This window comes from Chaetodon auriga, chromosome 5 (assembly GCF_051107435.1).
Source record: "Chaetodon auriga isolate fChaAug3 chromosome 5, fChaAug3.hap1, whole genome shotgun sequence".
NCBI lineage: Eukaryota > Metazoa > Chordata > Actinopteri > Chaetodontiformes > Chaetodontidae > Chaetodon > Chaetodon auriga.
This window is the reverse complement of record NC_135078.1, coordinates 4,969,895-4,992,009: the sequence shown is the minus strand read 5'-3', so window position 1 is coordinate 4,992,009 and position 22,115 is coordinate 4,969,895. Positions and strand designations below refer to the sequence as shown.

The 22,115-nt window shown below is 41.0% G+C and overlaps 1 protein-coding gene across 2 annotated transcripts; it reads left to right on the top strand.

Annotated features, from left to right (window-relative positions):
• Positions 1 to 1,478: 1,478 nt before the first annotated feature.
• Positions 1,479 to 21,238, top strand: LOC143321430 (golgin subfamily A member 7-like). 2 transcript variants are annotated; one of them, XM_076731765.1, is made up of 6 exons: positions 1,479 to 1,553; positions 3,277 to 3,402; positions 6,117 to 6,269; positions 10,969 to 11,070; positions 12,935 to 12,987; positions 19,509 to 21,238. In XM_076731765.1, the coding sequence occupies exons 1-5, from the start codon at positions 1,545 to 1,547 to the stop codon at positions 12,974 to 12,976; spliced, it is 432 nt and encodes a 143-aa protein (XP_076587880.1). In that variant the 5' UTR covers positions 1,479 to 1,544; the 3' UTR covers positions 12,977 to 12,987; positions 19,509 to 21,238. The 2 variants fall into 2 exon arrangements, with proteins under 2 accessions (XP_076587880.1, XP_076587881.1); XM_076731766.1 differs by having other exon boundaries at positions 19,512 to 21,234.
• Positions 21,239 to 22,115: the final 877 nt, after the last annotated feature.

Sequence of the window (22,115 nt, the reverse complement as noted above, 5' to 3'; positions counted from 1 at the left end):
TAGCTGGATTTTTATGTGTATACAGATCCACTAATTACCCTCTGAAAGCCAGGCTCAGGCCTCATGATGCACGGGATGACTATGAAAATACATTCCTCACGCGCACCACTCAGATCTCCAAACTGAACCCCAGCTCCCAACAGGCTGTGAAACTCTGTCTTTGACTTTGGTTTTGCAGAGGTTGTTCTCCTGTTGCTGTAATACACTAAGCGGCATGTAGTGAGGATGCTTTTCCTGCTGCTAGCTCTCAAGTTGAACAGCAAAGCAATCTGGATCGTCCCAATGTGTTTTCTAAATATTAAAGTAATTTAATACGTTGGTGTGTGCGCGCATTTTCTTGAACGGCGGCCTATTTGTTTCTCGGTTCAGAGCTATTTTTAAAGATGGATTTTTACTCAAATTTGCTAATTTATTTGGTTGCACAACTGAGGCTTTTGGAGTCTGTGATGGTCCAAGGCCAGGAACATCTGCCACTCTTGGGTATTACAGCTTCATGTTGTTGTGGAAACAGAAACCCAAACTGATGTCTGTGTTGTCCTTAGACTTAATTTTCAAACAAAAAAAACCCAAACATCCGAGACAAGGAAAGGTTGGGTCTTATTTAAAGGCAAATGTCACTTTGGCAGATGTCTAACCATTTTAAAAGGATGCTGTAGTGTTTTTTGTTTTTTAATTGTCTGTTTCTAGGCTTTTATTGGTGTTCATTTATTTCGGTGCCTTAAAATTCAGTCAACTAGCACAACTATGAGATTTGCTGGAGTTGTTAAAATTACTATATGTAGATGGAATCCATCACAGTGATAAAGTCTGATTTAGTATGTTATTAAAGTCACAATGTTGTATTGTCACATTGCTTTGATGTACGATCATCCAGTTGAAAGTGTCTTTATAAAGTATAAAGATGGTTTATAAAGTCTACTTTGCATTACACATTGGTGGAGGAAGTATCCAGATCCTTAAGTAGATGTAGTAATATATAGAAGAATATATAGAAGTATTCATTTTTAGGTCAAAGGCCTGCATTCAAAATTGTGCTTATCTTAAAGTACAGAAGTATTATGAGTACAATATGCTTGAAGTATAAAAATAAAAGTACCCACTCTGCCATACCATTACATTATTATGACTGATGTATTAATATGTAGGTGATATTTTAGGTTGTAGCTACGTTTACTGCATAACACTGCATTATATTTTATTTTATATTTTTAAAACTTAATCTGCAAGTAGGCCAACTATAGCCATAAGCAGCACTACACACTTAAATATTGTGTAGCAAAACTTTCAATGTTTTCCATTTGAATATGAAGTGGTAGTATAAAGTAGCGTAACATCAAAATTCTCAAGTACTACACCCAAAGTCCATGTATTTAGTTACTTTCCACCACTGGTTATACTGTGTTGTTGTTGTAAGAACCGTTCTCGTTTGAATTGTCCGCTTTAACCGGAACTCTTGTTCTTACCCAAAAGTTCCCCCCGGAAAGGTTAGTTCGTAGTACAACCTAAAAGCTGCTTGCGGAAGATAAACAGAAATTTTGTTCAACATGGCAGAGGTAAGTTAACGCTGGTTTTGAACCGTATTTTTCATACGTCAAGCGTGTGTGAGCAGTTCATTCTATATCTGACAGTTTGTTCTTGTTTCCTGGTAGTATGTCTGACAGAAAAACAAAAGGAAAGTTGACCAGCGTTAGCCTGCTAGCTCACTGGTCGGTCGGTAACTTGACTGGTAATGTTTACTGGTAGTAGTTGTATAATAGCTAACAAGCTAGAGGATTTATAAAACAAGTCGTATGCTGCTCTGTGGGCAAAACTGTATTTCGACGAGGAGCCAAGTTGGTTATGTCAGCTAGCTGGGAGTGAGGAGTAATTGGCAGTGTGCTAATTACATATCTTTCTCCACAAGTGGACCTCAGGGCAACATAGTGGCACCAGGGAGGGGAGGACTGCCGGTGCATCATCAACCTTTGACCTCCTGATAGTAGATGGTGACGTTAGTGGGGATAATTGGTAGTATGCTGCCAGGATCTTCTGATAGTAATCACAAGCTCACAACAGTTCGCAAAGGGCAGGCAAACCCAGTGTTTAAATGCAACTCCTGTGGAGACTAAATCATGCTGAACACATCAGAGTGGGCTCCTGTGCTGAAAGAATTAGTTCATAAATCAATGAATCGATGTCAACACTCATGTAATCATGTAAGTCGTTTAATTTATAGATTTAATTTTTAGATGTGAAACATCGCCTGTTTTCCAAATCTTAAAAGGCAAATGGGCCTTATGTATACATTTTGACTAGTGACAGCAGCAAAAGCACACGCCTTACAGGTAACTATGACTGTTGTATTCAAGTGTCACAGCAAGCTGTGACAGTGAGCCGGCCTGCACCAGGACCCTGACACTGAAGCAGCTAAATGGAATTTAGCCATCATTCATTTTATTTGTTATTACTTGTGCTTTTCGTACTCTGACATGTCAAAATGTCTCTCATTGCAAAGATCAGCTGAGCGTATTTGGGTTTTCTATTAACTGAGGTTCAGATAAAGTCATCAGTTTGAAGATGTCGTTATTTACTCAGTCAGTCAAAACAATAGGAAGTAGAAAGATTGCCCTGCATTAAATTACCCGTTCTTCTTTCTTTTGATTGTACACGTAAGACCATGATTTCATTTAATTGACAAAGATTGTGAATAAATATGTGTTACGTGCAACTGATTATTTATTCAATTGCAGCACCAATAGATTGTAGAGATAATTAAAACTGTCTGGAGTCCAGGTTCATTTTGATGTTTTTTTGCTGACTTTTTATGCATTAGTTTTTGTCTTTGTTTAGCACATTTTAAATTGTCCTTACCCGAAATGCATGGTATCCTTTTTTCATCATAAATCTGCCAGGAACTCCAAATACGACACAGACACCTGTAAAGATACAGTATATAAAACTTCAGTGATAATCACTCACAATATTTTAACAGTTAAGGCTGTAAAAAATATTGTTATGCCCTTTATACCAATGGAGACATCAGACCTACAAAAACCTACAAAATAAAACAATACAGTCTGTTTACATGTAAAATGATTTTATCCCAACATGTTTTTGCACCTTTTCACTGAAAGTTAGTGTGTCTCTCAATGAAATGTTTATGGTCTACAAACAAAAACAAGTAATGCTACTAGAAATAAAACATGTTGAGTGTATTCACTGATGAAAAGACAGACTCCAGAGGGGTATTGTATAAATGCATGACCCTGTATCAATTGTAATCTCCTGTTTTCACAGACTCACAGCTTGCAGGACATGAGGCAACAGGCAGCCATCGCTGCCAAAGTCTTCATTCAGAGAGATTATACCAACGGCACTGTGTGCCAGTTCCAAACCAAGTTCCCCTCTGAGCTGGAGAACAGGGTAGGATACACCTCTTCACTGTGTTCAATCACACTGACGAATCTCTGTCTTATGGATGAGTTGACACTGGTGTTCAGACTGATTTAATTGTATTTGTTTTAGGTTTTTGTGTGCCAGATAGTTAAGAATGAATGATAAAAGACCTGCACCACCTGGCTGTCATTGTTATACATATTCAGAAAATACGGGTTTTCCCAAACAGCTGTGGACTGTGCTTCAGTGAAGTAAAACATGGACACCCACATATAGAGCAGAAAAGTGTGCACACAAATTCATTTGCTTCTGATGTTTGTGTTTCTTAACACCGTCCTCATGTGCAGAAAGCTGACCAGACAGCATTCGTGTTAGCTATCCAGCAGGACGCTGAACAGTCTGTACACTGCTCCGTCGACTCCCTTGGCTTCATCCCTTGAGATGATATCTCTTCAACAAACACAAATCAAGAGCCCAGATCAGGGTGCTGAGTCCTGAGCCATCTCATGTGAACACAGAGAACATTCAAACCCAGAACCTTCTTTCCTGGAAGCAGCAGCATAAACCTCTGAGCCACTGCTCAGAGATCAGTTTACTGTTTGAAGCACAGACTTTACCTACTCTTAGCCAGGTTATTGTCCATTTTTGTTCAGGAGCAAAATATTACAATGGCTGCTAAAGAAAATAGAAAATTAATTGAACATTTAAATTTCACTCCATGTTTCTCTAAACACTGTTTAAATAGTGTGTTTATCTTGGCAAACTATCCATATCACAATGGATGCGTTTTTGCTGTTGGCACTGGAACCAAAAAGGACGTCTGAAATCTGTGTGAACATGGAGCCAAAAGTGAAGAATAATGTCTCCAGAGGAACCCTGCTTGACTTTGTCCTCATGTGAACCACAGTTGAGGTGTCTTCAGAGCAGACATGGGTAATGATGTGGAGGAGGAAGAGCAGGTCGCTGAGACTGAACAGCCTCCACGCCACATTAAAGACGGTGCCGGCAAAACAGTGCAGAGTTCGCAGGACAGAAAGCTTAAGTTTTGAAATACACGCACCACATGAAAAGAGCAGCTCCACAACACTTAAATCTCTCACTGGTGGTTTATTGGCACTTCCCTCTTGATTGGGTGGTCTCCCATGTTTTCCAGTAGGGTTCAGCTCTCTCTCTCTCTCTCTCTCACACACACACACACACACACACACACACACACACACACACACATGCTGAACTGCTGGACAAATGGAGAATGTGTCCTCTCTGGGATGTCAACACTTAAGTCCTCTATCATATAAATCATCTTTAAAATTGCTGTGTATTTTTTCATGTTTTGCTGTAATCCCAGTTTATGGAATATGCAGTATAATGCCAGGCTGTGTAGTGGCCTCCATTTTTATGGACATTTGTGTCACTGTGTGGGGATTGTGGAACGTACTATTAAAAAAAGCCTTAGGTTCATTTTTTTAACACCAGCGTTTGATTTTGCCATATAGTTCAGGTCCTGTTTTGCAGCCGTTTGCATGCAGTAACATTGCATTCTTGCAGACAATTATCTTGGCTGTGGGGTTTATTATTTTTGGTTACTCTTTCCTGTTTTAATGCTGTTGGAGAGTTGTGCCAAATAACTGGGAAAGCACTCAGTGTTCTAAATGTATTTGGCAGCTGGATTGCCAAACCATTCAAGAGAGTTTCATTAATCGAGAACTGACCATTTTCACTGATCTGTGTCTAATATTTATTTCCTCGGTTCACATTATATTTGGTGACAGAAAGCGAATATCCTCTTCCTCACTTGAATTTGTAACCCCAGTTTAGTCTTCTAACATTTTTGGAATGCTAATATGGCTGCATCAGATGTAATGGAAAGATGCTCATGTGGAGAAATGTGGTTTGAATAGCAGTCTCTGAATTGGAAAATTAGAAGGAGAACAAAGGCTCTCAATGGCGGGTACCAAACACGCCTAAGACCACTGATGTGTTGGAGCTTGTTGTTGCATTCCTCGGGCACAAGGGAGCAGAACATTGGAGAGCGTACAGAGGCTCAGGACGTCCCTGGCTGGCTCCTCATCTGGTCTGCAGTGTCCTTCTTTTTCCTCTCTGTATCACAGAACCACCAGAACCACTTGGGACACCAGCATGGGACTTGTGTCAACACCCCAGTCAAAACAGCCTGCGGGTCCAGCCGCTCTCCAGCCTCCATCAGTCTTCCCTGCAGCAGGCCTTCAGTTGAGGAATTGTTTAGAAACTCTCGTTTGATTATCAGCCAGTTTGTCGGCCAAAAAGCTGTGTGTAGTCTGCAGAACAGCGGAGATACGTCTTTATCTTATTAAAGGTATGCCTGTGCCACTGGGGTTGGAGAAACCATCAAGATTCCTTCCTGGATTGTCACTGTGTGTGTCCGGCTTTCAGCGCGTATGCCCCGGCAGTTATTAAGTGAAAACATTCACAGAGCATATGGCCAAGGCATCCTAATAATTCCAGGAGGTGTTTCCAATGTGGGAAGGAAGCCCAGCATTCCCCTGATGTATGACCAGTCCAAGAAAATTCAGCCCCTCATTTATCTAGAGACGGAAAGAATGGGAGAAAACGATCTGGTGCTAATAAGACGAGTTTCCACTTGAATATCCCAACAGAGGCAGATAGCGCTCACACACTTCTGTCCAGATACACGCCTGGCTCCGTGCCCTGTCTAATGATTTTAACCCATGGATCTTTCTTGATGTGTTCATGTATTTCAGATTGACAAACAGCAGTTTGAGGAGACGGTGCGGACACTGAACAACCTGTACGCTGAGGCTGAGAAGCTGGGAAGCCAGTCATATATTGAAGGCTGTCTGGCCTGCCTCACAGCGTACACCATCTTCCTGTGTATGGAGACTCACTATGAGAAGGTGAGAGACATTTTGCATAGATGAATACAGTGATAAGGAATGGGGCTGGTGTTGAACTGCAGTGCTATTGTGGTAACATACAAAACGAGGTTGTATCAGGTAGAGTTGCTTTCTTCAGCCATTAGTCAGTTTTACTCATGTTTAGTCAACTTCATCCTTCTTTCTTTGAGTTATTTTTGTTGGGGAAAGAAGTTGTCATTTTACCCCATTTACACTGACAAAAACACTTAATCTATCAGTTAAATTGTAGTCATTAAGTCCAACAGGTACAAAAAAGTAACATAAAAAAACCATACTGTTCATGACAATACTCGTATAACAACAACAAGCATGGCTGAAAGACAATGTAACATCACTGCAAACTCCACGGTGGAGGATTTAGTGGCAAAAAAGAGGATCAACTTCAGTAGTGTGGGCGGTTGAATACAAAAGATCAGATGTACAACAAATCACGATAACTCTGTATGTATGAAGTGCAACAAGACTGGAAGAACAAAAGAGGGCAATACAGCAAACTTACTTCACCACCACTAGCAGATCCCAAAAGTCCCACAAGGAGAACTCAACAGCTATTGTGAGGTCTAAACCCGAAATATTTTTCAGTATTTTGTCATATCAACAAGAATACCATGTTGCAGAAATACCCAGAGACATTGTGATATTATTTCAGGGCCGTATTGCTCACCCCTACTCTCAAGCATCCACATCAGTTAGGATGTCCTTTTGATTCAGCTGTTGGTGTCACTCAATCTCATGCATGAGTCCTTTTTAACTTTTCACCAGTAATGAGTATCAATGATCTCATCACCACTTAGAAAGTGTAGTTTGAGGCATCCTCAGACCTGCCTTCCTGAAAACCTCACGGGGCCCTTTCCCAACAGTAAATCCAAGAAGTCTAGCAACCAAAAACTAATATGGGCAACAACAGAGCAGCTACATAATGAACAGGCATACTGTCGATTAAGAGCAGAAGAAAAGAGAGTGTAATGAAAAAAAAAGCATGTGGAGCCAGAGAGTGCAACACATCTTTTCTACACACAGCTTTGCTTCCTTCAGCAGCCCTTGGTGTGTGTTACTCTACTCTATATCGCCATGTACGAACAGGATTCTCTGACATAAATCAGCCATCAGACGTGTTGATCTCACCTCTGTTGTTGCTCCTCATTGTAGAGAAACTAATCATTCTGTTTCCCAACTTCAGAGTGTCAGTGTAGAAAAAGTGATCCAGCCACTTAGAGGCGGTAATCTTGAAAGGCTATTATGTCATTGCTAAGCTTCATGGATTTTCACATGAAATGCCATGTCTCCAGTTGAGAAAATGAGGACGTCTCCTTTCCTGTAACAGCTTGTAGAACATTTACACTCATCTTATACTACAATGATTCATGCTGGATGTTTTCACAGGAGTGTACCACAGACATATCTGCTCATTATTGAGTTGCTTTATTGTCGTCCATATTGGTTAGAAATTGCTTTAGATTTTTCCACATGCTGATCTTCATATACATTACCATCTGTTTGCTTGTGAATGTATGTACACTGTACCTTCGTTTTTGATTGATACGCTTCTGAGATTTAGGGTCTGCTTGAATAGCCAAAAATTACATCCTGTGTCCTTTCCTAACCACTTTTCCTTGACCTTGATGGAAAACGCCTGTGGTCAGGGAAAGACGTGAAGGAGAATTCATAAGGACTTCAGAAAAAACAACCACGGTGCCAAGAGAATCCGACTGCACCTACGCTGCGATACATAAGTATGCAAGGGTGGATGTTACTGAAACTAAACTGCAGTGTTCTGAAGATGGACTGTTATAAGCATCCTATGCTAAAGGAGGTACGAAAGGAAGCGTTGAGCCACCTTTCTTTAGTACTTAGAGGATTCTAACAGCTCATACCGTGGCTGCTGCTTAGATGGGTCATTTCACTCAGTTAGGATCCTTCCGAAGCGAAAAGGCCATTCGACCGCACCGTAAATGTTGGGAAAGGGCACTGTGAGGTTTTCAGTGAGGCATGTCTTACGACGCCTCTAACTGCAGGCATCCACTCAGGGCATCTGTTGGTAATAAGTTGACTGATACTCATTGTTGGTGAAAAGTCACAAGGGCTCAACTAGGACTGTCACACATTGCAGAGGGCATAGCTGGAACATGTGCACATTTTTCCCCCATGTGCTGCATTTGAAACATTACTTTGACAACAAGCCCGAAAGACAATGAAAAACCCAAAAAGAAGGTAATTGCTGAAAAAAAAGGGTTTGTTTTAAAAAAAACTTTATTTAGCCTTACTGAAACATCTGAAAAGATCTAAAATAGATTTGGTTAGACTGTGAGTCCTAACAAACAACATGGCTTTACTCCCAACGCTGCCGCACGCTCATTCTTTCCACAGCAAGACTTAGTCCAGATATCCGCCTGTGTTCTTCTGCAAAGCCCTGCTGTTGCTGTCATTTAGTTTTTTTGTCACCTGCTTACGAGTCCACCCGCCTGACACCCAAGGGTGCCGTTACCCTGAGGGTCCAGCTGTGTTGGCGCTGCGCTGCAGCTGGGACGATACCGCAGGCGCATGAAGAGAGGTCACGGCTTAGAAAAGCCTCGGCAATCTCATCTGCTCTTTTTTCAGCGATGAAAATATATACAGATTCTGTTTTTCAGTTTTTATTTTTAAATCCATTCAGCCATTCCGGTTGTGGAAATTTTGTGTTGCATATTTATGTGTTGGCAAGATTTAATATTTGAAACATTTAGCCCCCTCAATCAAAAAAAAAAAAAAAAAAGGTTTGTAGAAAACTGTCGTAGGTACCAAACAGAAAACTCATACAGGTGTCTATCATATGGATCACACTTGTAAACCTGTTTTCCTCCTTCAATAGGCCTATCAAATACATGAAGTACCAAAATGACCAGCATGGTAAATAAATGGAACAACTATCATCGTGTGAACAGGTTACTGCACAAGTAGAAGCGTCTACTTTCAAACATTTTGTAGGCCACTTTTAAAGTGTAGTTTACAACATATTCAAGAGAGATTCTATGGTTCGGCCTCTATGTTTTACTGTTCATTATGACTGAGAGAGCTTTTCTATTCTTTTTTTTCTTAATCACCCAGTCACACCTTGTATAAAATGCGTCATCCCTAGCAACAGGATCAACCACACCTCGAGTTTCTGTCTCTGAATTTCCTTAAATCACCTCTGAGATGGGACTCCTTGCTGGAAATGTTTAAGCTAAGGAAGGAGCTGTCTGAGATCTTCTCAGGATGTTTGTGAATATGGTCCCATCCCATCAGTGACACAGTGTGTGGGTGACACCGGAGATGATTGAAGTGGATTACTGCTGTAAGACATTATGTTGCTGCTGTGTGGAAGCCTTCAGCTTGCCTGTAAATGAATCATTTCATGACTTCTGTGACAGCTAGTAGATAACTACGATTTGTGTTTGTCTAAAATCCCTCTTGGCTCAGTTCATGTGGACTACAAATGGATCTGTCTGTCAGTGGTCTTTTCCTGCTCTATGAATTTGTCTTTTAGTGGACAGGAGTGATCTGGGATAAAAAACATTTGGTTTAGTTTGGGTTTAATGAGCGCTCATAAAGGCATGCAATTTAAACAGACTGCTACCAAAGTAAAACTGGAGCCTGTTATTCAACTTCAGCTCAAGAATGCTTTGGATTGGCAAGAAGGATCATCTGACTGCTTACTCAGCCAAGGATTTGCTACTTTGATTCCAGGTAGCAACTTTACCTACTCAGAAAAACAAGAGCACTGACACTTAACTGGACCTGGAGCTGAAATGATTACTCGATTGCTTGATAAACAGAAAATGAATCCTCAGCAGTGTTGTTAATTATTGGTTCTTTAAATCAGTTATCAAGCAAAAATGCCAAACATTGTCTGGATTTTGCTTCTTGAGCATTTGCTGATTTTTATCTGTTTTATATCATTGTAAATTAAATATCTTTGGTTTTTGCTCTGTTGCTCCAACAAACAACATTAGAAGACGTCACTGAGGCCTTGGAGAAATTGCCATTTTCACTATATTCTGATGCTTTACAGAACAAACGATTAATCAGTATGGCCAGACACTGCCTAAGTTTTTGTACCAATACCGAAATATTTTTAGCAATGCCTTACTTTGAAGAATTATAGACATGTTTTTCCTCAAAACCCAAATTTTCATTTCACAAAAGCAGCCAAGCTTTAATTAAGAGTCTACATCTCTACTAACAGCTCTGTGACCAACTTTGGCTATCCATGTGATGGAGGCTGAGATACTTCATTTGATGTGTGAAAACTTTATGGCCCTGATTGAGCCAACATTGTGCTGTAAACCACTGTCATACCTCACATGGAACAAGAGCACAACTCAAAGGTCAAGTATTCACAGTATGTTAGTGTAAGTCTTCTTGTTCAATATAATAATCTAAACATATATAGGTGGAATGATATGTTTAGTATATTGCTTATTGTCATGGAAACAAGCTCAACAAAGCTTGCAGTAGAAGAATACAAACAGAACAATATGTAGGATCTCTCCAGAGCAGAAACGTTGATTCATCGACGAATCAGTCACCAGAAAATGAAACCTTGTTGTCTTGTGTAAATACCAAAGTAGGTGATTGAGATTATTAAAAACCGAATCTCCAGGATCTGTTACAGTGACACCAGTGGTCAGCTGAGGTTGTGTTTGCTGTCCCCTTGTAGGTTTTGAAGAAGATTGCAAAGTACATTCAGGAGCAGAATGACAAGATCTACGCACCACGAGGCCTCCTGCTCACCGATCCCATCGAGAGAGGCCTGCGAGTCGTATCCTTCTCCTCAGTGTCTGCTGCAGCCAGAAAATACTGTTTGTTCTCTTCACTCAGCCTTAACTGTTGAACCGTGTTTAGCTGTAAATAAACTGCGAACAATGATCCCCTAAATAGATTAATTTCAGGCATTTATCTGACTCTGTATTTCATGGGAAGCACAATGAAAACAATAGTAAGAGTAAACTCAAACTCAGATTACCAACCTTCCAAACAAATTAGAAACACAGTCAATGTTTTTACAATAAAAACAATCTAGTTACGCTCGAATGAGCATGTGCGGGAAAGAGGAATGATATGTTGAATATTTTGGGTAACTTTAACTTGTTAAACATACTCTGAGATCAGAACACGCAAATCTAATCTCACCACAGCTTTAAGCAGAACAAGGAGCTCTCACAATGACCTAATAGATGTCGTGATTTACAGCCCCCACCGCGTCTTTCCCTGTAACTGCTGGATGAAAATGGAAAGCAGCAGTCTGGGCAGCTTACAGGAAATCCAGCGCTATGAAGGGATACCCTGTAAAAACACCAGATAAAAGTTAGTATGTAATCCATAGCATCTGCATAAAATCAGCGGGTGCACCAACATCCTGGCTGTACCAGCGTGTGAGTGTGTGTGAGTGTGTGTGTGTGTGGGGTGACTCAACATCCACATTAATTGTAACTAGGCGGCAATGGGAGATTAAGGATAACAAAATATGACTGAAATTGTTCACAGCTGAGCTTTGTTCCCCCTCTTGCTCTATGGTTTTACAGGGTTGACAGTGATCTGGATTATTTCCGCGACACTGTCGGGCTGCTGTGCTGACTTTGGCACAGGAGCGCCGCGAGATTGACAGGAATGTCTCACCTGAACTTGTTGTTTTAATGTTCGAACCGAGGAAACATGATGATCGTATTTGTAACTGTCTAATGATGTGACTATTTAATAGTACCACCTGAGTATTTACGTTTCCCTCCAAGTCTGAGGGTTTTTTTCTAGTCCCTCCTCATGTTCAACAGAATCTGCTGTTTTACTAATGATGATGGCAGAGCATGATTTTCTTTTTAAAGAAAACTGGAATAGGAAATAGATTTATTTATTTATTTATTTATTTATTTATTGTAATAGCCAAAAGCTGTGTGGCTTTTGGCCTTTTAAGGTCACCACAGCAGTTTAAGTTTAAGGTACAGCCTCAGTTTGTTTTGATGGTGTATTTGGTCCAAATCTTTATTGTCCAAAGGAAGAAATTTAAGTTGATTCATTTTTTTATGTAGCAGCATAGAGCTCTCTACATCATTGTTCTCCAGGTGGTCTGAATATCTGGTTCCAGTGGGCACTGTTGGCAGTCATTTGATTGGTGCAGTATGTGTGTGGACGGACGTTTGTAATAGTGTGTAATATTACTTCAATTCCAATATCTGAAGCTGCTAATGAGCTGATGGGCCCACGTCGTTCAGTCTCACCTGTGATGTAAGCATCCCTGTTGCTCCGTGACCATGCACGTTGGCCTCTCTATTGTAATTGGAATCACAGGGCAGTGCTTGCTCGCTGTGCGTAATGCATGTTAGCTTGCTATTGGGCTTGTTGAAAAAGGAACAAAAACATCTTGTGTCAACATCCGTCTGCTTCACAGGGCTGTGACGTGCAATGCCAGCCCTCATATGTCAGCTGCAACCAACATCCACCAGAGGCTCGAAGAAGCTGACGCCGTTCCACAAACATGTCCGAAGTTGGAAAAACATGCACAATAGCTGCGCTATCATTATAGTTTGTATTTCCTTACGTGGACAATTGAAAGTTCAGTTGGTTTAAATTGAATATAAAATGAACCCAGCCATGCTTCACATGCTTTTCCTTGACTGAATCCTATTAAGATCGAGGTCACCATCTTTGAAGACAGAAGCCTGACTAGATAAAAGCTGGAATGGTGAGTATCATGATTAATATTCCATGTATAATGAGGACTTGTAGTTTTTTTTTTTACCCTGATTGCACAGACTTAATGTGCGCAATCAGGGTTCCCACACATCCTTGAAGACCTGGAAACCAGTCGACCAATTTTCCAGTCATGGAAAACACATGGAAAAGGAGAGAAAAGTCAAATGTCCAGGAAAATCTTGTGTTGTCCTGGAAAATTAGTTCAACATTTACTATTTTCCTTTAGCTGAGAATGAACTGCAAGGCTATCAGAGATCCCAAAAATGGATAAACTGCCATCTGAAAGGGCCAAGTTATGGTCAGGGTCATATTAACGTTCAAATGGTAGTTAATGGACGAGAGTACGTTGAATAGTTCGCTCTTGGTTATGTTGTGGAAATGCAGTGAACACACCCCCTAATGGTTGACTAAAGTTAAGCTGGTTAGCGTGCTTGGTTCAGTTGCTGAAGCTGACGTGGTTTCCAGCTTGTTTTCACTGCTGTAGTTTAAGGTTTGTGATTCAACTCAGCAGTGGTTTCAAATGTGTGGTGTTGTTGAGAGAGCTGGACTTTAAATCTTATATTTGGGTTTGTAAAATATTTAGGTTTCAGTCTATTTAACACATGAACGCATCCAATGGTTATGCCTGTATACTCTTTTAAATCAGACTTCTACAGAGAGGAACACATGAGTATATGGTGCGATCCCAGCTAGACCATCACTGGAAATGTCCTGGAAAAGTCCTGGAAAATGAGTGGGAGACCCTGAACACAAACAGCATATTGAAAGCGTACAAATACACTTTTCCAATAATGAAACAGACATTTCTCTCAATTTTGGGGAAGTATGGAAAAGGGCTTGAGTCAAAAAGCAGTAATAAAAGAGGGTTCGCTCTTTATGTGTGCCGTTGCTTTCATGCAGCATGCCTCCTCTGCATTCAAAGAAAAATCCCACATCAAAGTTCATCTGTGAGTAATATTAGTTAAGTGCTTTACAGTCAGGAGGGCTGTTTCACAAAGCATTTAAGGGGCTTTATGACTTCATGTTGCTCAGTGCTCTGTGTTGTGTCAGTTACAAGCCCGAATCCAGAAAAGATGGGTTGCCGTGTAAAATATAAATAAAACAGAAAGGGATCATTTTTAACAAATCCTTTTTGACATGTACTCTATTGAAAACAGCACAAAGACAATATATTTAATGTTTTACCTCGTCAACTTTATTGATTTTTGTAACTATATGCTTATGCTGAATTTGATGCAGCAGCACACATGTTGGGACAGGAGCAACAAGGGGAAGACTGGGAAAGATGTGGAACGCTCCAAAAACACCTGTTTGGAACATTCCACAGGTAAACAGGTTGATTGGTAACAGGTGATAGTATCATCATTGGGTATGAAAGGAGCATCCTGGAAAAGCTCAGTCGTTCACAAGCGAGGATGGAGAGAGGTTCACCACTTTGTGAACACATGATTGGATGAAGGATGTTACTACAAGATTCAGGAATACTTTGTTAAACCAGTTTTTATTTACATTTCATACATCCTCTCATCTTTTTGGACTCGGGGTTGTCCTTCACAGCCTGCAGGTGAAGCACTCTTGGAGCACCGTTGTCCAGAGTGCATGAAGTAGCCGAACCCAGCAGCTGAAGTGATTCAGTGTCCTTTCAGCACAACAGCAGGCTCACTGCAGTTACACGTCCATTAGTGGCTGTAATCAAACAATTATCACATTTTAGTTAAAATAGCCCATTTCCTTGTTTGCTTCGCTTTCCGCCGGGCTTCATTCAGGAATTCAGGAATCAGCATAGTTGGAGTTTATGGCTTCAGTTTGAGAGAGTTGCTCGTCCTACATTGAGATACTTATTTGTGTATCAAAAGCTTATGTTTTATTTACTGAACTGCTCTCTTTTGTACTGATGCATTTAAAATCAACCATAACCAAACTGTGGTAGATATTTCTCTCTTTTTTTGTTGTTATTCTTCCCATATATTGTGTAGTTGATGTGACTGATTCCTCCCGGTCAGCTGTTCATATTCACTGAATGTTTGATAAGAGCAATAGCAAGAGGAAAAGAAGCTGAAAGCAGTGTTAATATTACATCCACATTGACAGCACTTGATAGTGTTGGCTCACCTTTTCCTGAATGTCAGCGTGCTGCCTGCATGTTTTCACAGTTTGCCCCAGCTGTTTTATTGCTGCTTCTCGTCTACCTCTCAGTGGATTGTAGATCAGTTTAGCCCATAAATCTGGTTCTTCTGAGAGCCAGTAACGTCAGATAACATTCCTGACAGAGACAGAATGCAAGGTGCTTCTTATTAACGGCAGTGCAGCAGGTCAAACAGCTAAATCAACCTCTGAACACGAGACAGTGTGGGCGATGGAGGATCTGGTTTTACTGTGTAGGGGCGAGGCTACAATGTGTGATTCAACAAATGCCTGCAGGTCGTTGAGTGGGACTTACTCATTTGTATGTATTTCACATTATTTTTTATTTGTATTTATTGCTGAAAAATGGGACACATGTTGTCATTGCTCTCGATTTCAAAGGTTGCCTTTTCTTTAGTTTTGATCTTGTTTTCAAAGTGAGCAAAAGGCTACCAACAAAATATTTTGTCATAGTTTTCATTGACGAAATTAAACCGGTTTATTTCCACTCTGTCCCCATTTTGTCCATCGCTCAGAGCAGCCACTCTTTGATGTGAGACACTGCTGTCTGCAGCGGTGCTGTACTGGCTCATACTTCTGCTTCGTCGCAACACTTAATGTTTTCTTCTGTCTATGCCGACGACTGTGAATGTAAGGAAGGTCGCAAGTGCGAAAGCTTTTCATTCATAAGTCACCAAAAAAGATTCAAATATGAGGTCCCCTCCTGTATTTCAAAGGAGACATTTTCAGGGAATTATTTTCCAACAAAGAATGTATTTATACTTATATCTTTTCCATAGTTTGATGTCATGAAGAGCATTCCTCAGACGTTATCATTCCATGGCAGTTATGTTGGCCTACCCACAACGCACATTGCTTTGTTTGAATGCTTAAACATTGTGAGACAGCACGGAGCGATCGTCAACCACAGATGGCTTTTATATATGTGCAGATCTTTCGCCCTGGCTGACGCCTCATGGTTTTTGCCTCAGGAGCACATCTCATCCCATAAATTGTTTCAATCGCTGTTACAGTAAATCCCTTCTTTTCCTCTTGTGGACAGAATAAGACAAGGAAGCTCATTTTCATGGTGTCATCCTAGGATGTGCCGGGCCCAAATCATACTGAAAAGTACTTTGCGTAGACGCTGGACAGAGCCCAGTTGCACTGTAGCGTAGACACTACCATCAGGGGCAGACAAGACATACCCCATAAATATTTTACCTATGTGGAATGTTGTGTTTGGCATCATTTGTCAGACCACAGACCCCTGCGGATGGATAAACCATTGCCCTACTACCGTATAGACCCATACAGGGATTAATCTTCTCTTTTGAAATTCTTGCAGAGCGCCTCGATACGCATACATGTCCTACTGAGGAATGTAAACCCGGGACTTTTATAAGTAGCTGTTGAGAGAAGAGTGCATTGGAGCTTTGCCATGGACAGACAGGGTAAACCACAACTAGCAAGCAGACTGAGCTCATATACAGTATATCCATTGCTCCTAGTGTTTAAGCCTCTATCCTGCCAGGCTCTCTCCTCCTCTGTCTCCTCCAGGCTTAGACTGACACATCAGGGCATCAGATCAACATCAGCCTTTTATTAAAACTCATGCTAGCCATGAAGTCATCATTAAGCTCTCTCACAGTTTGATTGTGACAGAGCTTCCTCTTTGGTGGTTCCCCATCTTCTAGTGTGGCAGCAGTATGTAAAATACCTGGTGTATTTCACACGCAGGGGGTCCCCCCTACCATGTGCTATGCTGAAGTCTTACACAGAGTCAGTAACCCCCAGGATACAACATTTCATGGATGCAAGCCAAAGCAATCAACTAGGCTTTACATGCTTTGCACACTCATCACCTCGGCCGATATCTTTAACAATAAGGCCACTCACACAGCTGCACAACCATTCAGCAACTGTCCACACAGCACACTCACCTCTCTCTAACCCGACACGCACACTTGTGTGTCGCTGTACAGCTTTTCACCTTATTCGCAGCAGGTCTCTGTCCATTCAGTCACAGCAAACGTAGGCTAGAGATCGAAAAATATCTCACCTTGAAAAAGAATAAACCGCAGGGGCCTTGACTAAGCTTCCTCTCATCGCCATCCTGGTATCCAAGAAGAGGAGAGCAAGCTCTTTACTTTCCAAGACACTAAACACCCTCAGCCTTGACCTAAAGCCAAGCCTCGCGGTCTTTCCATTCACCCACCTGCTTCTTTGTCCAACCAGCCGGCAGGTCACTTAAACTAGCAGCTGCCGCATCACCGCCATCTCCCTGAGAGGACCTCACAGCCTCAACTTGACCTGGTTCAGGGGACTGGCTGGGTGGGACAGGAGCCCTCAACTTGGCTGTGCATGTGCTACTAGCTGCACAGGCGCCAGCATTAGCTTCTGCCTGCAACTTTACTTTCAGCTAAAAAGCACTAAAAACCCAGCGTTCGCTACCTGCCTTGCACTTAAATGGCGGTTAGCAGCTAGTTGGTGAAGTTAGAGGGTTTAGCTGCTAAAGAGGTGGCCAGAAACACAACTTCAAATGATCAGATGATGCTAATTTTTGGCCATATCTGCTGGATGTGTAAATAGGTACTTGTCTCCTAAGTGTTCAAACTGCATTAATTTGTTTTCATATTTTTGTGCTTAAAGGGTCCCAGGATTTGGATTTGGATTTGGATTCAGATAGAAATGAGTCTGGGGTTAATACTTTGAAATTACAGCATTGTATGTTTTTCTCCAACTTATTGTTATTATTTTTTTAATTGCTTGGGAACAGAAAAAAGAAACATGACTTATTATAGGCCTCTGGCTGCTCCAGAACCCAAAAATGCCGGTCTCGACCCTCATCACGAATCTATCAAACTGTTCTCTCACATCCTCTCCCCTTCCCCATTATGGCTGAAGGCCTAGCAGGCTTAAAGCAGGGGTTTTTGTTTGGCTGCGAGCCTCCCAGGTGAAGGTCTCACAGCATGATGGATTAGCCTCCAGTGGGATGACTGCATTGTAGAGAAACCAGACTTGGCCTGAACGGCTCCTCAGCGCTGAGCATTGATTCAAAGGCAGATGGCACCAAGTCAGTGTCCTGGCATCTCATACAAAAGGCATTCTGCTCCTGATAAGGTGTCTGCGTACAAACTCGCTGCCTGGCCACAGCACGCCAACAAACCTGTAAAGTAAGCTGCACACATGAGAATATTTAGTGTCAGTGGGGAATGTTGGACAAGGCAAATACATAAACGGTATTCATCATTGGTTTGTTGTTCTTTTCATTGTCTGAAATTAGTTTTTTCTCAGTTGCCAAGAATATTTTTCACAGGCCAAGCCAAGAGATATTTTTCACTGAAATGTGTCACTTTTGTATTGTTTTTGTACATGTTCTAAAGCATCCTGAGAACATTTGTACAGCACTTTGATCAGCATTCACATTCTTTATGAATACCTGACAGAACTATACTTGCTTTTGATACCAATACTTTACTTCATATGTCGTGTAAGCCACACCAGCTCGTGGAGTCCTCTGCTTATAGTGAGTGAACAAACAGTGTAGGTGTGCTTGCTTTTGCTCAAACATTGGAAACTTTTGAAGAATGTACAAAACTTCATGTGAGATGTTGGATTATAGTTGCAGTTTATGTGAGTTACGGTTGAAGCGTCCAAGGATTTTAAATGTCAGTTAAAGCACAGAAAGGAATCAAAGTGTCATTGATAAAAGTAGTTGACATAGTGGGCATGAAAGCACTGAAAGCAGTTGAATTGTGGGTTCAAGTGTGTATCTGTCTTCTTAATTTAGTTGCACATACATACAAATCAGGGGAGAGATGAGCTTGACAGCAATAAAAGCAAAAGTGTAACTAGGAAATGCTACATGTCTTCATATAAGTGAGGCAATTACAGAGTGAAAGCATCAGCTGAAGCTCTGAAAGGAGTTCAGGTGTCAGTTCAAGTGTTGAAAGCAGTTGAGGTGTCAGGTGAAGTTTCTGCTGGTGTGAAAGAGCTTACAGTGGAAGTGTAATCACTGAAAGTGGTCTCTTTTAAAGTATGAGAACTATGATCAAGTGAGTAAGATATGAAGCACTTCAAATGTTAGTGGATAAGTTGAATGTTGGTAATTTTAAGTCTCTCTGCCTAATTTTGTACTTAATCCAATGAATGACTGCATTCTTTTTAAGTGAACCTCTCCTCTGGCACTGTAACGGTGCATTGTGACTACTGCCATGCTTTACTGGTGCACCTAAAAGGAACAGAGTCCTCATTATCACGAGTTACACATGAGCTTTTCTTGTTTACGACAAATCAGAACGTCATGTCCTCTTGTGAAAAGAATGCATTGAACGCTCCCTGATGTCATGTCGTTAACGAGGCTTTCTGTTTCTGTTTCTGTAGCAGCTGTTTGGCTGAGCGGAGCTACAGGGTGTGCTGCATCACAGCACCAGTGCCCACCTCCCCGAGGACCCTCCAGACCTGCACCCTTAATACTGCGTCTCTACAATCTATCCCTCTCCACTAACGATCATGTGCATGTCCCACGTAGAGTATCTGTTATGAGATTTCAAACCTGACCCTGATTGAACTATTGTTTTGTCATTGTTTGAGACATCCCTTGTCCCATTCATCATGTGAGGATTAAAGGCTGTTGCTTGTTTTTGGTTGGAGTAAAGAAAAGGATGTCATGGAGAAACTGATAGACTAACTTACTAACACAGTTTATTGACCTTCTTCGAGCCATGATGTTGTGTTGGACTAACAGCAGCCTTTTGGAATGATCAACTTTTGTATGTTTCTTTATTTTTTGGACACTCCTTTTTGAATAACGGAGTTAACACAGGGTAACTTATTTTTATGAAGGACTATGGAACTCACCCACACCTATGCTTTGAGTGATTGTCTTTGCTGAACTGGGGATATCATTTTATCAAGAAACACAGATCCCTCGTTATTCGTGTCATTTGCTGCATGTGCCACACCTCGCTGTTTGTTTGCTTTAGTCTTATTCATGTATTGTTGAACGGGTGCTCAGTACTTCATGGGCTTTCCTGCATGTTTCCTTTGTAACACTTGACCTTAGAGCTGACTGACAACTGAACTTCAGGATCCAAACATTCCAGTCAAACTGTCACATTCTAACCTTAATATACATCTTTTGGTGAAAAGTTGTGCTCGCTCTGTATTAGCATGTAATATTGTTGATGCTACTCCAGTCATGTGTTTCTTTTCCTTTGGTAAACTGTGCTATGCATAGTGATGGTGACTACTTTTGGTTTTTGACTCATGTCTAACGAGTATATATTCATATATTGTGAGATTGTCTTTGACTGAAGTATTAAAAGTGCTCTTGTTAGTTGACAGTGCCTGTACTGGCTTTGAATGTTGCCTTTGTTCAAGTGTAAAGGCCCGGTCACAGCAGAATTTAGAACAGCAAAACTTTGCAGCATTTACAATGTGTTCCAATGGAAATGATCATAGTTTATTAACCTCCTCTGTCGGAGTATTGACTGCTCCACAAAACAGGACGGGTTTGCAGGCAGTGGGAAGGTAGGAGTCGATGGTGCAAATGTGAGTAAACAACGCTTTGAGGGAAAATAGAGACAATCTCCAGCCAGCTGGGCTAGCGCCAGAGTTAGCGGTTATCTCGCCAGCTACAGTAGTTCAGTAACTAGCCCCGCAAGTAGTCGTTGCATCAACAAGCTTTTGGACACAAATATTTAGCTGTACCACTTTCTGGTGTGACGGGGTCTTTGCTCTGAAATCACGTGAGTCAGATCTTGGCTTTGTTCACTTATTGCTAACAAGCCTCCAGAACCAGAACATGATGCTATTGAAACCTTAACAACAGTATACTGTAGTCGGCCTACGTATGGCCGATAATGTTTATGAAATTACTACATGTACAAGTTTAGATTTTTGAATGCCATAGCTAAAAGACCAACAATTATCATGATTTCTAATTATGTAAATAACCTTTCATTACTAATTTTTCATTTAGCTTGTACTTTATCAGGAGTTCGGTTAATTGAACTTTTCTATTTTTTTTTTTTTTTTTTTCAGTTTAAATCCAATGTTTTATTAATCTAAAACTTGTATGCTAATAAATGAAATGTGTACATATTTTACACTATGCTTGCTTGTGTCGTGTTGGTGTCGAGGGTTAATGCACATTTCAGATTTTACAATCCCACTCTCACACTGGAGAATAGAGCTACAAGACACGAGGTTCCCGGTGGTTGTTATGATTTAGAGACCAAAAAGTTGAGAAGCGAGAGCTGAACAAACTCCAGGGCTTCATTTCAACTTGGTTTGCATTCAAGGGCGGTATTTTTGTGTTGTCTCTAAGAGTTATACAGCAGGAAAGCTCTCCTGAATCCACCAGAGCTGCACTATTTCTCACAGCGGAGGTGAACCCTGACTAGATGAGGTTATATTCTCACAGGAGCAGCAGAGTGATGCATTGAGGAGGCGAGCCATCCTTCAGCTGTATGAACCGAAGTTCAGCTGTTGGATTTGCAAACATGCAGCCTGCAGGAAAGTGCAACGAGCAAGACGTGACATTTCCGCCACTCTTCACTGGCTTGTCTATATTATTTGAACCTCTGACCTTTGTGGACAGAAAGCAAGATAAGAAAAACAATCCTTACGATGATCAGTAAAGCTTTGTTATGTAATGTGTCCCACATTCTTCTGTGTGGTTTTTTAAAATAAAGATATGATATACGCTTAAACTCCAAGCCTTTATGTCAGAGGGCCTATCCTAAAGAGATGAAATCTGCATGTTGAAGAAGGAAAAGTCTCATGATAAAATACCAGGAACAATCTAATGAATTAGTGCCATATGAAGTTACTCTGAGTGCTTTTGATATAAATTATGGTCATGAAAAAAATCCTCATAATACTGGTTCTATCTCATGCTAGTGAGAGTGCTTTGAGTGGTGTTAGTGTTTCCCAGAAGCCCTATTAATTTCTGCAGAAACGAAGAAAAGGTCTCTTATCCCTTTT